The sequence below is a fragment of the Misgurnus anguillicaudatus genome, chromosome 13 (genome assembly GCF_027580225.2).
Source record: "Misgurnus anguillicaudatus chromosome 13, ASM2758022v2, whole genome shotgun sequence".
NCBI lineage: Eukaryota > Metazoa > Chordata > Actinopteri > Cypriniformes > Cobitidae > Misgurnus > Misgurnus anguillicaudatus.
This window is the reverse complement of record NC_073349.2, coordinates 32,386,713-32,408,497: the sequence shown is the minus strand read 5'-3', so window position 1 is coordinate 32,408,497 and position 21,785 is coordinate 32,386,713. Positions and strand designations below refer to the sequence as shown.

The 21,785-nt window shown below is 40.9% G+C and overlaps 1 protein-coding gene across 1 annotated transcript in view; it reads left to right on the top strand.

The window, feature by feature from the left end:
* The window catches only part of dlg4b (discs, large homolog 4b (Drosophila)), a 35,292-nt gene extending 14,146 nt beyond the window's left edge, over positions 1–21,146 (top strand). Inside the window, exons 6-22 of the mRNA XM_073875668.1 lie at positions 7,581–7,631; positions 7,722–7,846; positions 8,040–8,209; positions 8,293–8,429; positions 8,541–8,682; positions 8,773–8,887; positions 9,170–9,326; positions 10,866–10,968; positions 11,899–12,010; positions 12,514–12,690; positions 17,211–17,257; positions 17,390–17,437; positions 18,601–18,705; positions 18,902–19,071; positions 19,247–19,359; positions 19,436–19,527; positions 19,736–21,146. Coding sequence (XP_073731769.1) covers positions 7,581–7,631; positions 7,722–7,846; positions 8,040–8,209; positions 8,293–8,429; positions 8,541–8,682; positions 8,773–8,887; positions 9,170–9,326; positions 10,866–10,968; positions 11,899–12,010; positions 12,514–12,690; positions 17,211–17,257; positions 17,390–17,437; positions 18,601–18,705; positions 18,902–19,071; positions 19,247–19,359; positions 19,436–19,527; positions 19,736–19,842 — 1,971 coding nt within the window. The 3' untranslated portion in view covers positions 19,843–21,146. The remainder of the gene's footprint in view (positions 1–7,580; positions 7,632–7,721; positions 7,847–8,039; positions 8,210–8,292; positions 8,430–8,540; positions 8,683–8,772; positions 8,888–9,169; positions 9,327–10,865; positions 10,969–11,898; positions 12,011–12,513; positions 12,691–17,210; positions 17,258–17,389; positions 17,438–18,600; positions 18,706–18,901; positions 19,072–19,246; positions 19,360–19,435; positions 19,528–19,735) is intronic.
* The last annotated feature ends 639 nt before the right edge of the window (positions 21,147–21,785 follow it).

The following is a 21,785-nucleotide window of genomic DNA, read 5'->3' as shown; positions in this document are numbered from 1 at the left end:
CATAATAGAAGGGGGTGGTTAGATGAAGGATGATGGATGTGTGAGAATCAATCTTTTATAGACTGATGCACAAAATATATCCAACAATATAGACAGAATACCATTGAATTGTTATATCTATTTAAAGTGTTACACAACTCTCTGTCTGTTACAATGCACCTCACTCACCTCGGGTAAGTTGTAACAGTTACACTTCTGTCACTTTCAGTGTAATTATGATAAACAAACTGTTTAGTGTTCATTTGTAGCAGAGATAACAACGCCAGTTCATTTAATAATAAAACATCATCTTATTTTTACGATTTTTGCTAGCAGCACAGTGCGCGCGCCCGTCTGTTTGTGCGCTCATGTGTTTATATGTTGTGCGTGTATGTGTGTGTTTGTGCGCTCATGTGTGTATGTGTTGTGCGCGCGCTTGTGTGCGCTCATGTGTGTATGTGTTGTGCGTGTATGCGTGTGTTTGTGCGCTCATGCAGGCTATGTGTGTGCGCGCTCTTGTGTGCTCTCTTGCGAGCGCTATATGCGTGGAATGGTCTCGCGGCAGCAGCGTCACTTTGGTCGGGCATGGGGCGCTTGTACACCGGATCTATGCCTGTCTTTCGGTTTATTTTGCGTTCATGGTTCTAGATGAAGGAAAATATCAAGAAAAAACAAGTGAGACACGGAGACAGCGCTCATCCTCATTCTCATCCTCATCATCTCTGTTACTGTATCCGCGCGCGCTCAGTTTTCTCTCTCAGCTCATGCTCGCGCTCGTACTTGGATTAATTCGGTTTGGTTTGATTCGGTGTAGGTATGAATATATGTCTGTGATGTAATTCCGCGGCTCTGACGTCATGTTCGTATCTGTTTGGTACGCTAAAAAGATGGGCCGAAGATTCATCAGCAACGTGCGCAAAGCCAAGAGACACAGACAGCGAATAACGGTGAGACAGCTGTGTGTGTGAGAGAGAGTGAGACAGAATGACGGTGAGACAGCTGTGTGTGTGTGTGTGTGTGTGTGTGTGTGTGTGTATGTGTGTGTGTGTGTGCGTGAGAGAGAGAGTGAGACAGAATGACGGTGAGAGAGAGAGGTGTGTGTGTGTGTGTGTGTGTGTGTGTGTGTGTGTGTGTGTGTTTGTATGTGAGAGAGAGAGAGTGAGACAGAATGACGGTGAGACAGGTGTGTGTGTGTGTGTGTGTGTGTGTGTGTGTATTTGAGAGAGAGAGAGTGAGACAGAATGACGGTGAGAGAGGTGTGTGTGTGTGTGTGTGTGTGTGTGTGTGTGTGTGTGTGTGTGTGTGTGTGTGTGTGTGTGTGAGAGAGATAGAGTGATACAGAATGACTGTGAGAGAGAGGTGTGTGTGTGTGTGTGTGTGTGTGTGTGTGTGTGTGTGTGTGTATGTGAGAGAGAGAGAGTGAGACAGAATGACGGTGAGACAGGTGTGTGTGTGTGTGTGTGTGTGTGTGTGTGTGTGTGTGTGTGTGTGAGTGTGTGTGTAGGTGAGAGAGAGAGTGAGACAGAATGATGGTGAGACAGGTGTGTTTGTGTGTGTGTGTGTGTGTGTGTGTGTGTGTGTGTGTGTGTGTGTGTGTGTGTGTGTGTGTGTGTGTGTGAGAGAGACATTACAGCAGTGAGAGACAGAATGACAGTGAGACAGCTGTGGGCACGCGTGCGAGTGTGTGTGTTCATGTACTATATGACAATGTTATATAACATAGGTATTTAGACAGCACTATATTTACTATGGTACAAATATTGACAAGACGTTCTGCTTAGTGCTGCATTGTTTGTAAGGTAACCTGGAGCCGGTTGCATTAACATAGCTGGTAAGTTAAGATTGTGTCTGACCAACTAGCAATTAGTTAGAGCTAATTATTCTTATTTTTTGGATTGAAATGAGATCCATTTACATTTTTATATAACTGACTTAAAGCCGTTATGATCAGTTTTGAAGGAAAAAATTAATTACTAACTTGTAAAACTAGTCTAAACTCTTTATGCAACTGACCACAGAGTAATGGTGTGATGCAGTCTATGAAAATGTTGTCATGGCAACTTAGCAGAATTATCACTGTGATGTCATGAGTCACATGGAGGAAGTGTTTAGCACTGTAAGTGTGTGTGTGTGTGTGTTTGTGTAAAATCTCTTGCTTATTAACGTGTGGCCTGGGATGATGCTGAAGCTGTTACCATGGTAATTGTTGTTGCTAAGGAAACTGGATTATCCCAGAGGACTCAACAGCTGACACAGACTCTGTCCTGTCCTGTCTCTCTCTTTCTCCTCTGTCCCATCTTTTTTTTCACATGGCAGATGTAGAGATGTGCAGTCACAGCTGTCACTCAGCTGGCTCTGTGTGTGTGTGTGTGTGTGTGTGTGTGTGTGTGTTTCAGCAAAAGTCATCACAGAATCACTGAAGCTTCATTTACCGCAGTCATTGTGCTAACAGTCAGACTGGTTGTTAATTATATACAGCTTCAGTCTCTCAGGAGTGTCGTCTCATTCTGCCTGCACTCTTAAGGGGGCTTTCACTCTGGCAGTTTAGTTTGAAGGAGGGCACAGTTCACATGAAAACTTTTAATTTAAAAGCTGTCATGTGACGCCTGGAGTGAACCGGGTACTGAACCTGAAAGACGTGGTTCTCGTGAATGTGAAAGCACCTCAGACTCAGGTGTTCACTCGTCTAGGAAGTAGGAAGCAAAGTAACCTGCGCATGCGTCTTAGCCAATGATAACGTTCATTTATTTCCATGACACATGATTACTATAGGCTTATTCCACTTCATGCGGCGGCGCAAGAAACGACAGGCGGATGATGTCAAAGTACCACGAGAACGATGCGGGAAATCATACGAAGATGTCTACTTTCGACGTACTTTGACGTCATCCGCCTGTCATTTCTAGCGGCACCGCATTAAGTGGAACAAGCCTCATGACAGCTGATGAATTACGCATTACAAAACACACTGTGCATGATAACATCAACATATTAAAAAACACGTTGTCGCGTTGTGATTTACATCCGTACCACATGCATGTTGGTAAAGAAGTAACACAAGTGAACTGGGGTTTGATAGAAGCGAGTGAGTGAGTAGCCAGACCATTGAACATCGGCACCCAGGCTTGGACCGCAGCAAATGAGCCCAGTGTTAAAATGCCCTAATTGTAGCAGACATCATCACCAACAAAGGTTAAAGGTGGGGTGCATGATCTCTGAAAGCCAATGTTGACATTTAAAATCATCTAAACAAACACGCCCCTAACCCAATAGAATCTGAACCTTCTTTTGATAGATCCGCCCCACACATACGCAACACAGGCAACAATGTTGGTTAGTAGACACGCCCCTTGCTGCTGATTGGCTGAAGTGTGTTTTGGTACTCGGCCCGACTCCCTTTTCAAAAGTGTTTATTAAAAATCATGCACCCCGCCTTTAAAGTTACAGTACAATTTTGTAGTAACTTTCTTCACAACTTATATTGTACTATACCAGGGGTGGCGAACGTCGGTCCTGGAGAGCCGCAGTCCTGCAGAGTTTAACTCCAGCTCTAATCAAACACACCTGAACAGGTAATCAAGGTTTAAATAGTTACCAGAAACCTTCAGACAGGTGAGGTTTAATCAGGGTTGGAGCTAAAAACTGCAGGGCTGCGGCTCTCTAGGACGGACGTTCGTCACCCCTGTACTATACTATAATGATTTAAGGCATTTATTCGTTGATTTTTATGGACACATCTGGATATGTTTTGTGTTTACTATGTAATGTTGTTGAGATTTAGTCTCAGTGTCCAGGTGTGAGAATAATGTCTGTCTCAGGTGAGCAGGTGTGTCTATTAGGGTTCGACCAATATGGTTTTTTTAGGGCCGATACCGATTTTTGTTTCATCAGCCTTAGCCGATGACCGATACAGGCTGCCGATTTTCTTGAGCTGATATTTGGAGCTGAAACTGCTTTTACTCACTCAATTTACATCATAAAAATGACATGATGATCCCAAATGTTACAAGTCTCGATTTATAAAAGTAACATTTATTGAACTTAAAAAACAATTAGTAAAGACAGGTGAGAGTGCTATGGAACCATGAACTGTGCTCTACACAATGACGAGGAACTATCAGCAAAGGATATTGATTTCTAGCACTTTACTACTACAAATATATATAGAGATGAGAAAAAAAGCTCTTTGTCTAGCTATGATCAGCTGTTGGGCCGAGCTATCGAGGAAATGTTGGTTGTTTTTAGTCACATGACCTGCAGTCGCTTGCGGTTTCCAGCACTCTGTCTGTAAATAATTACGGAAAAAATTGGCGAACACAGCAGCCACGTATCAGCTAATGCCGATACACATAAAACTCGCAAAAATTGGCCCAATATATCACTAGTGTCTATCAGTCTGTCACGAGCTCCAGATGTTACTGTGGGAAATAAATCTGCTGTAATGTGTTGGGGATTCGACACTATGCTTTTCCAAGTCAAACCGGCCTTCATTTTTTTTCAATACAATCACATAGCAATAAATAAAGCTGCAAGCAGCAATTGCGGGGCCAAGCACCTTCAGCGCAATGAGCACCCAAAGCACAGCAAACACCACACGACGCAGCAAAGCGCAGAAAGCGCGCAATACAGAGCCCGAACCCGAAGCAAAGCAAATGCAGAGCAGAACCACTGCAGTGCGGAACGACAACAGTAAGATGGCAAAAATATAACACGTGTGGAAAACCAGACAGGTCGAGAAGAACGTGTTAAAGGGAACACAAAAGGAAATCTCAATAAGTGAAAGTAAGAGCTGGGATTCGAATCCATGACCTCATGTTCCCAAAGCGTGGAACTTACAACATGCACCACTGAGTAATCCTGGGTTGAAAGGCTGTGGAAAAGAGGTTTCAAAGCTGCAAATATTGACATTTGCCAATCACTGAAAGCCCTAATAATAATTTGTTAGACCCACACGGTCTCACAAACACCTTAACCAGCAGCAGGTCTCCCATCCAACTACTAACCAGACTCAACCCTACTTAAGTCTTGGGCTACAGGGTGATGTGGCTGAAAATCTCTTTGCATTGCATTCTGAAATGTGTAGTTGTTTGTGTTTTGAGTATTATTTTGTATTTTAGAATAATTCTACTTTAAAATAATGATCTATTGTGATGTTTATTTTGTGTTGTATGTACATAAACATATTTTGTTGTAGGATAGTGAAAATGGCAAGAAAACAAACTGGAGCCCTGTTTCTACAGACAGAAGAAGTAGTTTTATTTATAAAGCGCCTTTCCATGGCTCAAGGCCGCTTCACATAATATAATACAGTACATTAACACCTCCACCAATACAATACAACACATAAGACCATAACACAATACAAGTACATTAAATCAGATTCAACAACATTATCCATAATAACTACTGAAGAGATACGTTTTAAGTTGGGCCTTAAAGGTAGACAAGGTTGTTATTGTACGAATTGAAAGGGGTAGGGAATTCCATAGTTTGGGTGCATTTACACTAAAGGACCTACCACCTACAGTGGTCAGACGAAACCGGGGAATGGACAAAAGACCAAGCTCAGATGATCTGAGGGGCCGGGCAGGAGAATAGGGGCAAAAAAGGTCAGACAGGTATGGAGGTGCAAGACCATGTAATGCCTTAAATGTGAGAAGCAATATCTTAAAGTGAATGCGTGACGCCACAGGTAGCCAGTGAAGATCATGCAGTAGTGGTGTAATGTGAGCAGGACGCCTGGTGGAGGTGAGAACTCTTGCTGCAGAGTTTTGAACATACTGTAACCTTGCTATGAGTTTTTTAGGCAGACCAAGAAACAGTGCATTGCAATAGTCCAGACGTGATGTGATCAATGCATGGGTTAAAATTTCAGCGTCACCTAAAGTGAGAGAAGGTCGAAGACGGGCAATGTTGCGGAGGTGAAAAAATGAGTTTTTAACAACAGAAGAAATATGAGAGGCAAAAGATAGAGTGGAGTCAAATAAGACACAAGATTACGGATGGTTGAAGAAGGCTTAACATGAACCCCATCAATATCAATGGACAGGTCCATTCTTTTGATCAAGGTAGTTGTGCCAATCACCAATATTTCAGTTTTGTTGTTATTGATTTTTAGAAAATTCAAGGACATCCAGTGCTTTATGTCCCTGATACATGCTGTGAGTGAGTCAGGCAGGGATAGCCTATCAGAGCTGGTGGTAAGATAGATTTGGATGTCATCAGCATAGCAATGAAACTGGAGTCCATGCATGCGTATGATGTCACCAAGTGGAGAGATATAAATGATAAACAAAAGTGGACCTAAAACTGATCCTTGAGGAACACCCTGTGAGACTGGAGCAATGGCAGATTTATGCCCTTGTATAGTGATATAGTATTTTCTGTCGCTGATATAGGAAATGAGCCAGGAAAGAGCTGAACCAGTGATACCGATATTAGAAAGGCGGGTGATAAGTATTTCATGACAGACCGTATCAAAAGCAGAGCTTAGATCGAGAAGAATAAGAATATTTACTAACCCTGAATCCATGGAGCTAAGAATATCATTAGTCACACGAAGAAGGGCTGTTTCTGTGCTATGTGAAGTGCGAAAACCTGACTGAAAAGGTTCAAAAAGGCCATTTTCGCTTAAATAAGATCTTAACTGTGAAGCCACAACTTTTTCCAGAATTTTGCTTAAGGGTAAATTTGAGATTGGCCTGTAGTTGTTCATGTTTAGATGGTCGAGGCCTGGTTTTTTGAGAATCGGGGTCACTGCAGCCATTTTTAATTCTGCTGGAACGATGGCCGATATTAAACTACAGTTTATTATATGTGTTATAAAAGGTTCAACCTCAGGAACACACTTCTTAAGCAAAACAGTGGGTATTGGGTCTAGCTGGCAGGATGTAGAATTAGACTTCACAATTAGATCACTTATGGCAGCAGAAGTGGTGAGACTAAAAGCAGTGAGAGAGTTTGTAGAGGGAACTGCGTCAATCGACATCAAGCGTGCATTTGAGTCAGTTGTATATGAGGTGTCTTTAGAAATAGAGTCAGTGATTGACTTCACCTTGTCTGAAAAGAAATGAGAAAAATTATTCGCAATCGTCTCAGAGCCAGAAATAACATGTTGTGGAGAGTTAGTGAGCCTATTGACCGTAGCAAACAGAGATTTGGGTCTGCACATAGAATTTTTGATAGTGGAAGAGAAGTATGAGGATCTTGCAGCATTAAGGGCTGTACGATAATTAAGACAGACTTTACTGAATCAGAGATCAAAGTCCTGGGACATTTTTTTACAAACTCAAATTGGGGCTGGGGAACCCCCATAAAACATTACTGACCCCCTATAAGAAGATTTACAGTAATTAATGTGAAGTCTATGTTAGGCTTGTGTCTCTTTAAAAATGTGAATGCACATTGAAGAACGCTAAGCATGTGACTCTTTTGTACTAACTTGGTGCCGCTCCCCTTACGAAAATTAACCAAGATTTCCCTACAGTTCAGACCAAAAAAACATGGTTATTGTTGTAGTAAGGGTCTGGTAAAACTAAATCTAAATCTTTCTCCCTCTGTCTCTCTCTCTCTCTCTCTCTCTCTCTCTCTCTCTCTCTCAGATGAACGGTATGGATGGAGATGTTGAATATGAGGAAATCACCTTGGAGAGGGTTTACATTTTTTTTGTACATTTTTTATTTTTATAATTAGTTTTATTGACTTATTTGGATATGAACATCAATGTGTGTGTGTTTGTTTAGGGTAGTTCTGGTCTGGGCTTTAGTATAGCTGGTGGGACTGATAACCCTCATGTTGGGGATGATCCCAGTATCTTCATTACTAAGATCATACCAGGAGGAGCAGCAGCCCAGGATGGGCGATTGCGGTAACACACACTCACACAGAAACACACAGACACACACACACACACACACACACTCACACAGAAACACACACACACACACACATACTGAATCTTTACTGGTTCAATGAATAAGGAAAACACATCATTGGTTCTGGATTACTAAACCTTTCTCTGGTCATCTAGCAGTTTAAAGAAGTCTTGTTTTCATTCTCAGAGTCACCGACCGCATTCTGTTTGTAAATGATGTCGACGTAAGAGAAGTCACTCACAGTTTTGCGGTGGACGCCCTGAAGGAGGCGGGGCCTATTGTACGACTCTACGTACTACGACACAAACCGTCTGTTGAAAAAATCATGGATATTAAACTCATCAAAGGCCCTAAAGGTGGGTTTGGTGTTGTGCTAAACCTGTTGAGATACGAGCTGAAGATTTGTGAAGGTCTCATCCGCGGTGACTTTGCGCTGCAGGTTTGGGCTTCAGTATTGCAGGTGGAGTGGGTAACCAGCACGTCCCGGGAGATAACACCATCTATGTCACAAAGATTATCGAAGGCGGAGCTGCACATAAAGATGGACGATTGCAGATAGGAGACAAAATTATTGCTGTGAGTTTTCCCATCATAAAGATATGATTTCTCTAGCCGTCATTTATTTGTGTAGTAGTATTTGAGTCAGTAAAGATGTGTGTTAACAACAGAAAGTTTATGTGTGTTTAGGTGAATAATATGTATTTAGAGGACGTAATGCATGAAGATGCTGTCGCTGCTCTGAAAAACACCGGAGAGATTGTTTATCTGAGAGTCGCCAAACCTCTCCAGCATCATCAGGACGCCTACAATCCACCTGATATCACCAGCTGTGAGGAAACACACACACACAATATCACTAGATGTAAGAAATAACACATACACACACACATTTTGTGTAATATTGTGGGTTTTTTTGCAGCATATTCTCCTCATATGGATATGTCTGATTACCCACAAGGCCTCAGTCCCTCATCTCCACGGCGTTATTCTCCCATCTCTAGAGCTCTGATGATGGGGGATGACGACATCTCCAGGTATTCACAAACTCACACGGCAAATAAACTGCTCATCATTGTTTCTGTACTGTATCTCATGAATGTCCTCGATTAACAGACTAAATAAATCAAAACAAATATCAGATATCCACAATAACAAACAGAAACATTTGCTTTTGTGTGACGATGACAGAAAGATTATAATGACTGAGTTTAAGTTGAAGGAATCTATGTCAAGTTTTGAGCTCTGCTCTGAGTTTAGTGATTGTTAGATGAGATCAAAAGCTTATTGTGGTGTAACATGTCGAGTTTGTGTGTCAGGGAACCGAGACGCGTCATCATTCTCAGGGGTTCCACCGGTCTGGGCTTCAATATTGTGGGAGGTGAGGATGGTGAGGGAATCTTCATCTCCTTCATTTTAACTGGAGGAGCAGCAGATCTGAGTGGAGAGCTGAAGAAAGGAGATCAGATCCTAAGCGTATGTCCAGACCAAATGTACACTTTAGACGTGACTCATTAAATGTGACCCTTACCACAAAGCTACTCGTTTGAAATTGAGATTTATACATAATCCTGAAGATAAATAAGCTTCCCATTGATGTATGGTTTGTTAGTGTAGGACAATATTTGGCAGAGATACAGGATTAGGAAAATCTGAAACATAAGAGTGCAACAAAAAAATAATTGTAATATTGAGAAAACCGTACTTCCAATGAAGTCTTTTCCATGCATATCACTAATGAAAAGGTTTGTTTTTACGCTTTCTACTGGTTTACCGCTGTTATGACCTTGTTGACTGAATGGGGGGAAGTTGTAAGCTCTTACATAAACCAAACTTGAATGGGAAATCCTCATGGAACGGTTAACAAAGCAAAGTTTGTAGGCAAGTTTCTGGCCAATTTTGATAACGATTTTAATGCATCCACTCAGAAAAATAAAGTTTTGATATATTTACTGTACGTGCTTTACAAAATGTTTTCATAAAACATGATCCTTACATAATATACTAATGATTTTTTGGCATCAATAATTTTGACTGATGTATTTTTGGCTTTTTCTACAAATATTCCCGTGTGACTTAAAGGAACACGCCCACATTTTGGGAATTTAGCTTATTCACCGTATCCCCCAGAGTTAGATAAGTCCATACATACCTCTCTCATCTCCGTGCGTGCTGTAACTCTGTCTGACGCAGCCCCCGCTAGCTTAGCTTAGCACAAAGACTGGAAATGCATGGCTCCAGCTAGTATACTGCTCCCAATAAGTGACAAAATAACGCGATCATTTTCCTATTTATGTGTTGTGATTTGTATAGTCAAACCGTGTACAAATAACAAGGTGATATGAGACACAGCGATCTTTTAACAGTATACATACTGAGAACTATATTCTCTGAAGACGAAGCACTGCCGCATGGGCGGAGTGATCTGCTCGCAGCACACGAGAAGCCCCTGGTGAGGAGCAGAGAATTCGGTCAGAGTTGTGCAAATCACTCCGCCCATGCGGCAGTGCTTCGTCTTCAGAGAATATAGTTCTCAGTATGTATACTGTTAAAAGATCGCTGTGTCTCATATCACCTTGTTATTTGTACACGGTTTGACTATACAAATCACAACACATAAATAGGAAAATGATCGCGTTATTTTGTCACTTATTGGGAGCAGTATACTAGCTGGAGCCATGCATTTCCAGTCTTTGTGCTAAGCTAAGCTAGCGGGGGCTGCGTCAGACAGAGTTACAGCACGCACGGAGATGAGAGAGGTATGTATGGACTTATCTAACTCTGGGGGATACGGTGAATAAGCTAAATTCCCAAAATGTGGGCGTGTTCCTTTAAGACTGGTTTTGTGGTCCAGGGTCACACATAATAATACACAACCAGATCTGAAACTGACTGGTGCTTCAGAGCAGAACATCTTTCCTTCACAATCTCTCCTGACTGCATTATTACTTATCTTACCACAGTACTACAAAAATTGCTCTAGGGTTCTTTTAAGTGTCACTCTGATTTTTGCAGGTGAATGGTGTGGATTTACGACATGCGACACATGAGCAGGCTGCAGCAGCGCTGAAGAACGCAGGGCAGACTGTCACCATCATTGCACAGTACAGACCTGAGGGTGAGATACATCAACACAGACACCTGCACAGATCAACATAGAGACCAGTGCAGACACACACAGGCACAGACACACACGGACACTGGCACAGATCAACACAGACACACACAGATACTGGCGCAGATCAACACAGACACACACGGACACTGCCGCAGATCAACACAGACACACACCGACACTGGCACAGATCAACACAGACACACACAGACACTGGCACAGATCAACACAGACACACACGGACACTGGCACAGATCAACACAGACACTCACGGACACTGGCACAGATCAACACAAACACACACCCACTGGCGCAGATCAACACAGACACACACAGATACTGGCGCAGATCAACACAGACACACACGGACACTGGCGCAGATCAACACAGACAATGACACAGATCAACACAAACACTGGCGCAGATCAACACAGACACACACGGACACTGGCACAGATCAACACAGACACTGGCACAGATCAACAAAGACACACACGGACACTGGCACAGATCAACACAGACACTGGCACAGATCAACAAAGACACACACGGACACTGGCACAGATCAACACAGACACACACATACACTGGCACAGATCAACACAGACACACACGGACACTGGCGCAGATCAACACAGACACTGGCACAGATCAACACAGACACTGGCACAGATCAACACAGACACACACAGACACTGGCGCAGATCAACACAGCCACACACAGATACTGGCGCAGATCAACACAGACACAAACAGACACTGGTGCAGATCAACACAGACAAACACAGATGCAGACAAACAAACACAGACACCGGCGCAGACAAACACAGAGGTTGCAGATTTAATTCCTAATGTTGACACGAAACGACTGAGATGTGTGTGTGTGTGTGTGTGTGTGTGTGTGTGTGTGTGTGTGTGTGTGTGTGTGTATAGAGTACAGCAGATTTGAAGCAAAGATTCATGATCTGCGTGAGCAGCTGATGAACAGCAGTTTGGTGTCGGCGACGACATCATTACGGGGTGGCAAGAGAAGCTTTTTCATTAGGTAAGCAAAATAACACACACACACACACACACACACACACACACACACACACTCTCTTTCTCTCTCTTTCTCTTTCACACTCTCTCACTCTCTCTCTATCTCTCTCACACACACACTCACACTCACACACACACACACACACACACACACACACACACACACACACACGCACACACACACACACACAGTTTATTTACTGCAGAGGGAGCCTGCAGAAGAGTGTCTGATACCAGGAACTGTTGCGCTTTTCAACCACACGGGGGAGCTGTAAGTCATTTTTACATGGAAACTACATAGTGTTGCTTTAAAATATATTAAAATAATTCATGACGTTTTTCTAACCTGACATCTTCATCATTTTTTTTCAAGAATAAATGAATAGGCAGTGTGATTTTTTTTTATTAATATGTTGAAATTGAACAATAAACAGCATAAAGTTGCAAACCACCACCCTTCATTAGAGAACCTGATTGATGCTCTCATGTGTGTGTTTGTGTCTTCAGGGCTCTGTTTGACTATGATAAAACCGCAGACTGTGGATTCCTGTCTCAGGCTTTGAGCTTCAGGTTTGGTGATGTTCTTCAGGTGTTTGACTGCAGTGAGGAGGAGTGGTGGCAGGCTGGAAAACTCTCTCCACATGGAGAAATGGAGGAGACTGGATACATTCCCAGCAAAAAGAGGTGTGTGTGTGGGGGGGGGTGCAATGTGATGGAGTGTGAAATAGCAAACATGAAACATTCAATTGTTAAACAAACTTTTCAACTAGACCAGAACACAATGAGCGGTCCCATTATGTCTGTGCTTGCTCTACAGTCTTTAAAGGCTGGATACTAGTTTATTAAACATTTCAGAACACAACTAGATAGGACAGATCAGTGATCATAGATCAGTGTAAAATTATTTAACAATTTAAGGACAGCGGTTACATTATTATGCCACTAGGTGGAGACAGACCCTTTATTTTACGCACAACATCTGCTTCATTCAGTGACAAACTAGAATGTTTGATATTATTTGAACTGACATCATCTTGTGAGACTCAACTGATAATAAAGCATTACTGATGTAGGGCTTCACGTCATACATAGAAATTATTATTTTTACAGTTTTCTGTCACAATATAATTATTTTAGTTGCCAAGATCATTTTGTTTTTATGACTGCAACAATTAATTATGATTAAAGAAGTAAACCTACCTTTTAATTTAAGCCCAGACAAGTTGATAAATATAGTACAGAGAAACAGAGAGAGAGAGAGAGAGAAGTTTGAAGTTTTCACCTTTATTATTACAATTTGAATTACATAGAAATGACAATAAACAACTTACACTTTTTTATTACAAGGTGAACTCTTTAAATAAAAACAAAAAACAATTACTTAATAACCCAATAAGATCAGTCAGATGTGAGCACTGTGTATGTAAAAAGATGAAAATCTCAGGACAAAAAGGGCAACACATCCCAACACAATGATTGAGGTGCACCACATCTCTGTTTGTAGGTGTTGCTCCATCTACAATCCTCCACTAGAGGTCACTCTGTTTATCAATATGGGACGTTTGTACAGAGCACGCCAGCAGCCTTTAGGGGAAGAATTCAGTCCAAAAATCTCTTTCTATCCTGTTAAAGTGACCCCATTGAATAGCTGTACATTAGAAACCTTGACACACATCAAGCAAAGAGACTTCTTTCCAGCCGTCTCAAAGTAAACTGGGCTACAGAAAGATAATAAACAGCTTTCATCTTCCTCCCAGTCTTCTATAGCTGAACTTACAATAGAGACAGAGCTCAGCGCGTCATAACTATGAAAAGTTGCCTGTGTCCATTTCTGTGTCTTTAAACGCTCGTTTTTTGAAGTCGAAAGCTTATAAAAACATTTTTTTTTTTTTGGTTGTTAGATGTACACCTTGTCACACATCAGCTTTTAGGTATTAATCTGTTTTTAAGTTTAATCTGTAAATAAGTTTTTATAAGCTGTCGACTCCAAAAAACGAGCGTTTAGAGACACAAAAATGGATACAGGCAACCTTTCATAGTACTTCTATTAATAGAACTGCATCCACTAGGGGGAAACGTAGTCGGCGATCCACTTTATTCTCCTTAAAGACTGGGTTTTACGGCTCGACAGCTTATAAAAACTTATTTCTGGGTTCTTTGGCTTGTTAGCTGTACATATTGTCACACAGCAGCTTTTAGGCATTATTCAGTTTTTTGTTATAAGCCAGAAATGACAAGGAGGCGGCTTCTCGCAATACAAAGTCAATGGAGACGGTTGGATTGTGTTCCCCCCCGGTGGGCGTGGTTTTCAAATTTGCATAACTGCGCTCTGTCTCTATGATTGAGGGGGAAAATAATCATGTCCTTCTTTTATTTTTTAAAAACAAACCCTTAGAAATATCTGCAACGCAGTGTTGTAAAAAACAGATCAACTTCAGCTGCCAACAAGCGTGTGTGCACATTTCTAAAGACAAACGTCCAGAAGGTAAAAAAGGGTTAAAAAACAAAGGCTCCTCCAATAACCAGAAACCAGCAGGTGTATCTACTGGTCTTGATATGAATAAAACCTTCCAGGCCTCCAATACAGATCTGTAAAATGGGGTAAGATCCACCATCTGATTCTCCTGTAATTGCATTAAAAACAGACGTTTATCAACTCCCATTCCTCCGTGTCCATTCATGCAGAATTATTGAGCTGATTGTAATTGAAAGGTCATGATTCTTGACTTAATGTCCATCAAGCCTTGTTCCCCTTCTTGCACTGGAAGGTGTAAAGCAGCTGTGTTGGCCCAACAAAAAAAAGTCACCAGCCTCCCTTGAATAATCTGTATCAGTCCAGCAGGTGGCTGCAATACTCCTAGTTTGTGCCAAAGCAAAGAAGCCACCAAATTATTCACAACCAAAACTTCCCCTGTAGGACCCTGCTGTGGGGTAGCAACCATTTCCATTTAGACAATCGAGTGCACACCCTCTCCTCTACAGTTTAGCTTTTGGAATTCACTTGAACCAAAATAAATACCTAAAATCTTTAAACCGTCTGTTTTCCATCTAAGGCCACTTGGCAGATGTGGAAGATTCTCAGAAAGCCGTTGACCTGCCCAATAAGCCCAACTTTTGTCCCAATTAACTTTAGCTGATGAAGCTTTTCCATACACATTTAGTAGATTGGACAAAGCCAATGCATTCTGTTCATGTCGAACAAACACTGTCACATCATCAGCATAAGCACTGACAGTGATTTCTGAACTTTGAAAAAGCCCAGGAATAGAAAATCCAGATAAAACCTTGCATATATTTAAAAGAAGAGGCTCAATTGCTATGCTATATAACTGTCCTGATAAAGGGCAACCCGGTATTATGCCCCTTGGGACTGGGATTGGACGACTCAGACCACCTCCTGCAAGTAGCATTTTAACAAACTCGGTTGACAAGACACTTGGACAAGATTTTATATTCTGTGGTCAACAGAGCGACTGGTTTCTAATTGTTTAAAACAAATAGATCGCCCTTATAAAATTTTAAAAATACAAAAACGCTTATAAAATTCAGATGGCAACCCATCAATGCCAGGAGATGGTTCAGTTCCAAGCTGAGCGATTGCAGCAGTAAGTTCATGAAAAGACAGATCTGTGTTCAACAGAGTCAGTAATGAGCAGTATAGAGAGATGAATAAAATGTCAGTGAGTCTTGCCTCATCTCTGGGATATTGCTAGTCAGCCTCCCATCAGGAAGATGGAGACACGTACCGTTTGTTTCTGCTGAGATGTTTTACGCTCTAAATGTAAAAAATAAGCATTTGGGGCATCCTTTTCAGCAACAGAGATGAAACGAGAGCCCCTTTCATCAAGATACAGCTCTTTCAAAAAGACAACTACAGCTTTATTCATTCGAGAAGCAGATGAAATGATTTCATGACCTCTTCTGCTACAACAACCCACACATCCTCCAGCATAACTCCGTCCTCCGGCTTACATCTGAAACCATTCCGTAAAGAGTGAGATGCCATTTTCCTGAACAACTATACTCAAAAAAAAGTAAAATAAATCCTAACCATGCAAAATGTGAACATTCACTGCTTCAATTTCACCAACACCACTTTCACGCACAAACTCCCAGCATGCACCATGAGAGAGAGAGAGATTTTGCTTCACCAGGCCCTCATGAAAATTAACCCTTATGTATTAATTACTAATAACAAAACCATGATTGATTTTCGTAAGCGGAGCAGCACCAAGCAAGTAGAAAACATACAAACATGTGCTTAGTGCTCTTCAGTGTGCATTCACATTTATTACTATATAAAATGTGTTAAAATAGGGGGTCACTGATATATTACGGGGGTCCCAGGTCTCCCAGCCACCTTTCATTTTAAAGGGACACTTCACCCATTTGCATTAATCTTTGTATAGTTAGAACCCCAGTCATGTTTTTGAATGGTCGTACATCATTTCCTCAGTTTCCACTGAGACGGGAGAAATACAGATTTCAGTGTTGTACTTCCTTCTTTCAATAATGTAAAAATCATCATTTTGCATCATTGAAAGAAGGAAGTCCAATATCTTTGTTGAGGGAGTGAGACTACAAACACCCCTTTTCTCTGTCAAATAGGCATCAAATTCGAAATGTATGTTACATTTCGACTACAAATATTACACACTTTCAATAAAGATGAATGTTTTTACGGGTGAAATGCTCCTTTAAGCACTGGCTCTCTCATAACCTGTAGTCAGATTTTCCAGATGGGTTTTATTTGTCAAAGCGCTGCGCGGTCACAAGGTGAGTTGAGTCAGAAGTTGACTTGATGTTTTTAAAGCACCACAGTCCACAGATCATGAAAACAAGTGAAGATTTCTGATCATTTACTGTAACTGGACAGTGAACAGGTGAATATCTGCCCTGTCACAAAATAAATATTTGATTCTGTGTGGTGTAGTACAGCACTAATAATATTATTACAATTATTACTAATAATAACCCTTTTAGCTATGAGTAATGATTGACAATTTAGAGGTCACATCACTTCAGTTTTATTCACATTCTTTTGCAATCCAAAAAGTCAGTTTTTTAGTGTTTATATCTTTACGAAGCAATGGAAATAAAGTTACAGAGAAACAATGCAAATACAGAAACAGACAATGATAGGAGCCAAACTCTGGGTTTGACATTTCAGTGTGTCACAATAATGTTTTATTTAATTCTTGTAGAGTCGAAAGGAAAGAGTGGGCACGTCTGAAGAGTAGAGACCCCACTGGTGAGTGTGTTTGTGTCCATCTCTGTGTCTATATACCAGATATACTCTAGTTATCACTCATGATGAGATTCTTATTTTCTGTGTGTGTGTGTGTGTGTGTGTGTGTGTGTTTTGTGTGTTTGTGTGTTACAGGACGCAGTGAATACATAGTGAGCTATGAGGCAGTGACACAAACTGAAGGTAATCCTTTATGTAAATGTCATGTGTTATTGGACACAGTTTGTATGTTATAGCGTACAGTACAGTATGTTAGAGTCGTTTACAGGTCCTGTCCGCCCCACACACTCGCAGCAGTTAATCCAAACATACAGAACAGGGGACATGCGTGTGAGTTTTTTTCTCAGTGAAAAACAGGAAAAAACTTTTATTCAGATTATAAATATACATTAGAAACAGAAAGCGAACTTTAATTTTGATTCAAATTCAAAACTGTTATTTGTTTTAATGTTTAATCAAAAACGCAAATCTCCTCCCCTCCTCAAAACGATCTCTCTTTACTTCCAGTCATATGGTACGGCAGGTGGGCGGGGTCTGGGAAAAGATTGCAGTGATTATCAAATAGCGAGGGTAAGATTTGGGGAACCCTGCCATAGACCCTCATGTTAAAATGCCCAACTTTACAGCAGAAAACTATATGTTCATGTTTACAGCCTGCTACAAAAAGTTTTTTAGTCCGCTTACTATTGGCTTTAAAAATGCTCTTCACAAACCTATGGGTGACAGATTTTTTACAGTGTATAGTAATGAAATAGAGGGTTTTCACCGACGTCACGTTCTGGGCGGTAACCCGGATGCGCGGCCATTGTGGAGGCACTCGGTGTAAAGAACTGAACGGAGTACAATGGATTATTGTGCGCTTTGGATACTTTAAGTGAATGTAGACATGTCTAAACAACAGAAAACACATCCAAGATGCAAAGGCATATAGGGAAGGACTTGGACCACAAGAAAAGGCACAATATTTCAAGAAATTACAATTTATAGGGCGGTGCAGATCCTTATGAGTTAGCTCCCTCTTCATTGGATCCTTGACGACCCGGCGATTCTTTCTTCAGTAGCATATCCTGATATAGTTAAATACCTGGGTTTCATGTCGAGCCCACATGTCAATGTCAGCTTTATTTATATAGCAAATTTAAAATAGCCAGTGTCCTACCAAAGTGTTACCATTTACTATTAAAAATTTGTTATGAGTAATTAAGCACACTGACATTAAGGGCAAACTATTTTCGAGTCACCCGTCGTGCTCGCGTGTAGGACTCTGACATATGTAAATATGTTTATTCAATGCAGAGAGGATTGGAGAATGTTCTGTGTCTGTGATGTCATTTCCTGTCTTGCAGTGCATTACGCGCGTCCAGTCATTATTCTTGGGCCGAGCAAGGATCGCATCAATGATGATCTCCTCTCTGAATTTCCCGACAAGTTTGGTTCTTGTGTACCGCATAAGAGTTTAGCTTTGAATAATTTAACACTCACATGTACGCTTTTCTTTTACATTAATCACCAACATTTATTAGTTGTGTTGTGAATATTAATTATAATTAACTCATCTTCTGTAGGTGATAATTGTTTTTAAATATTTGACTTCTTATTGATGGTGTTCTGAAAACTAATAAAGAGTCTTTCTGTGTTTGACAGATACGACTCGGCCGAAGCGGGATTATGAGGTGGATAGTCGGGATTATCACTTTGTGTTATCACGCGAACAGATGGAAAAAGACATTCAGAGTCATCGATTCATAGAGGCTGGCCAATATAACAGTCATCTGTATGGAACAAGTGTTCAAAGTGTGAGACAGGTCGCAGAACAGGTGAGAGAGAGAGAGACACACAGTGTGTCGTGTATGCAAAGACTTTGGCAGTACAAATGTACAGTTTTTGACTTGGCCATATAGTTTTATGCTAATAAAATTGAGAGAAAGAAAGAAAGAAACTGATTTGCTCTCTCTCTCTCTCTCTCTGTGTGTGTGTGTGTGTTTTTCTCAGCATGGTAAACACTGTATCCTGGATGTTTCTGCTAATGCTGTGAGACGCTTACAGGCTGCCCAACTTCATCCTATTGCTATCTTCATAAGACCCTCCTCCCTACAGAACATACTGTAAGTGTGTGTGTGTGTGCGTGCATGTGTGTGTGCGTGCGTGCATGTGTTTGACTGCTGTGTTATTTCATTACAGAGATATAAACAAGCGTCTGACAGAAGAGCAGGCACGGCGAGCTTTAGATCGAGCTGTTAAATTGGAGCAAGACTTCATTGAGTGCTTTACAGGTAAAAGATTCATACAGCAGGTCATGATGTTGCTTCATTTCATCTATCAGAGCTCTAATATAAAGTGATATAATCTCTTTTTATTAGAAGATCAAAGAAAATCTGTTTTTTTCCATTTTGTTATTATCATCCACTGACATTACTTATAATTGTATTGTATTAATATCATTTGTTAAACTGTGTTAAATCTTGTTTTGTGTGTGTGTAGCAATTGTGGAAGGTGACAGCTTTGAAGAGGTTTACCATCGTGTAAAGATGGTGATTGAGGAATATTCTGGGCCGTATATCTGGATACCAGCAAGAGAGAGACTGTAAACACACAAACACACACACACACACACACATATGAAGACCTCTATCAGGTGCACAGGACTTGTTGTGTGTTGTTCTGTATGTTTGTGTGTAAAGGCTAAAACACCTGGGACCTGATCAACAAACACTAACACACTGACTGTTTGGAGCTGTGTGTGTGTGTGTGTTTAAGTGTGTGTTTGTTTGTGTGGTGACACATGAACTGATGATGATGATGATGGTGGTTTATGTGGATTGTGCAGCACAATGTCTGAGGCAATATAGATCTGACACATGAGCACTACGCACTTTTCCAACACACACTCACACTGATCACACACACACACACACACACACACACACACACACTGTGTCCTAACTACAGGCAATTCTGTGTCACACTATAAAAGGTATTTTTTCTATGTTAATCAGAGTTGTTGTTCTAACTAGCTGTGACGTGATGTCATGACGAGTTATTTTTTATTTTTACAAAGTTGTGGCTGACGGCTCCACCTATACAGAGATCTTATTTAATGACTTGTTCTGATTGGCCGTGTATTGTGAGTGATTGGGTTGTGGCACGCCCCTTTTTTGTGTTCAGTATGGACAGACAAATTGCCTATTGATCTCTGGAATAATATTGCGTCGTGTGTAGTTAGGGCACAATGTATCTGACACACACAAACAAACAAACAAAAAAACACTGAGACGCACTGTGACGTGTGCTTGTGTGTCTCATTGTGACATATCTCTATAGGGCTACTGTTTACATATAAAACTCTTTAATCTGCACAGGAAGAGAGACGCGTGTGTGTGCGTGCGTGCGTGTGTGTGTGAGAGAGAGTTGTAGTGTTAAATATTAATAATATTATTGTATATTAATAATCTACAGTTGTACAGACCACCTCTGATGATATGAACCAATGGGGCTTTAAACACATGAACACACACGATCATTCCTCGGAGCCAAATTTACCCACAAACCTCAGTCTTATTCTCACCATACAAACACATTACACAACAAATGACACACACACAGACACACACAGTCATTAATACTGTTAGCTACTGTACTCACAATTACACACTTACTCTACCCATAATGCACTGCTCTTAATACATTCAACCAAAGGGTTTTTCTGTTTTCATTCAGTTTCTTGAATCATGTTTTACACTTTTACAGATTCATTTCAAACATTTCTCCTGCAAGGGCACAGGCGCTCTGTATAATGTGAAATAAATGAATACATACAATATATTTCCTGTTGTAAACTAGCTCTTAAATACTCAGATGATCAATTCATTAAAATCTTTTAATAACTGCACAATCGTGTGGATTTCTGTGTGTGCGTTTGTGTACCTACCTACACACATTTGTAGGTGTTGATGATGGACTTGTTGTGTGAAGAAGAATTTTTTTGATTTGTTTGTCCATCAGAATCTGCATATTAGCAGAGCTGGATTTTGTGTTGCTTTGACTTCTTAAATGAATTAATCTCATTACTTGTATGGACTGAAAGACAAGATGATGTTTGGAGGAAAACTGTGACATTAGGAAAAAAACTCAACATTTGACAAGCCTTTATTTCCACTTTGATCTGTTTAAGTACACATTTATTATACTCGTCCTGTGATGTCCTGCGACATCATCACATGTGAAGCTCAAACATAAAGTGTGTGTGTTTTGTATTTATGAGTGTTTATTTTTGTGTTTGTTGCTGTGTGACAGACATTATTGTGTTTCTGCTCATCTCATATGACCAGTGAGGAACTCTGCTCCCATATAAAAAATATAATCTCTCATCTGTGTGTGTGTGTGTGTGTGTGTGTGTGTGTGTGTGTGTGTGTGTGTGTGTGTGTGTGTGTACCATCCCTGCAGGAAGTGGAACGTCCCATTCGTAGAGTGAGGTGGGGGTGAGACAGGAGCAGAGGTGAGACACGCTGTTCCTGCTTCCTGTGGTATGATG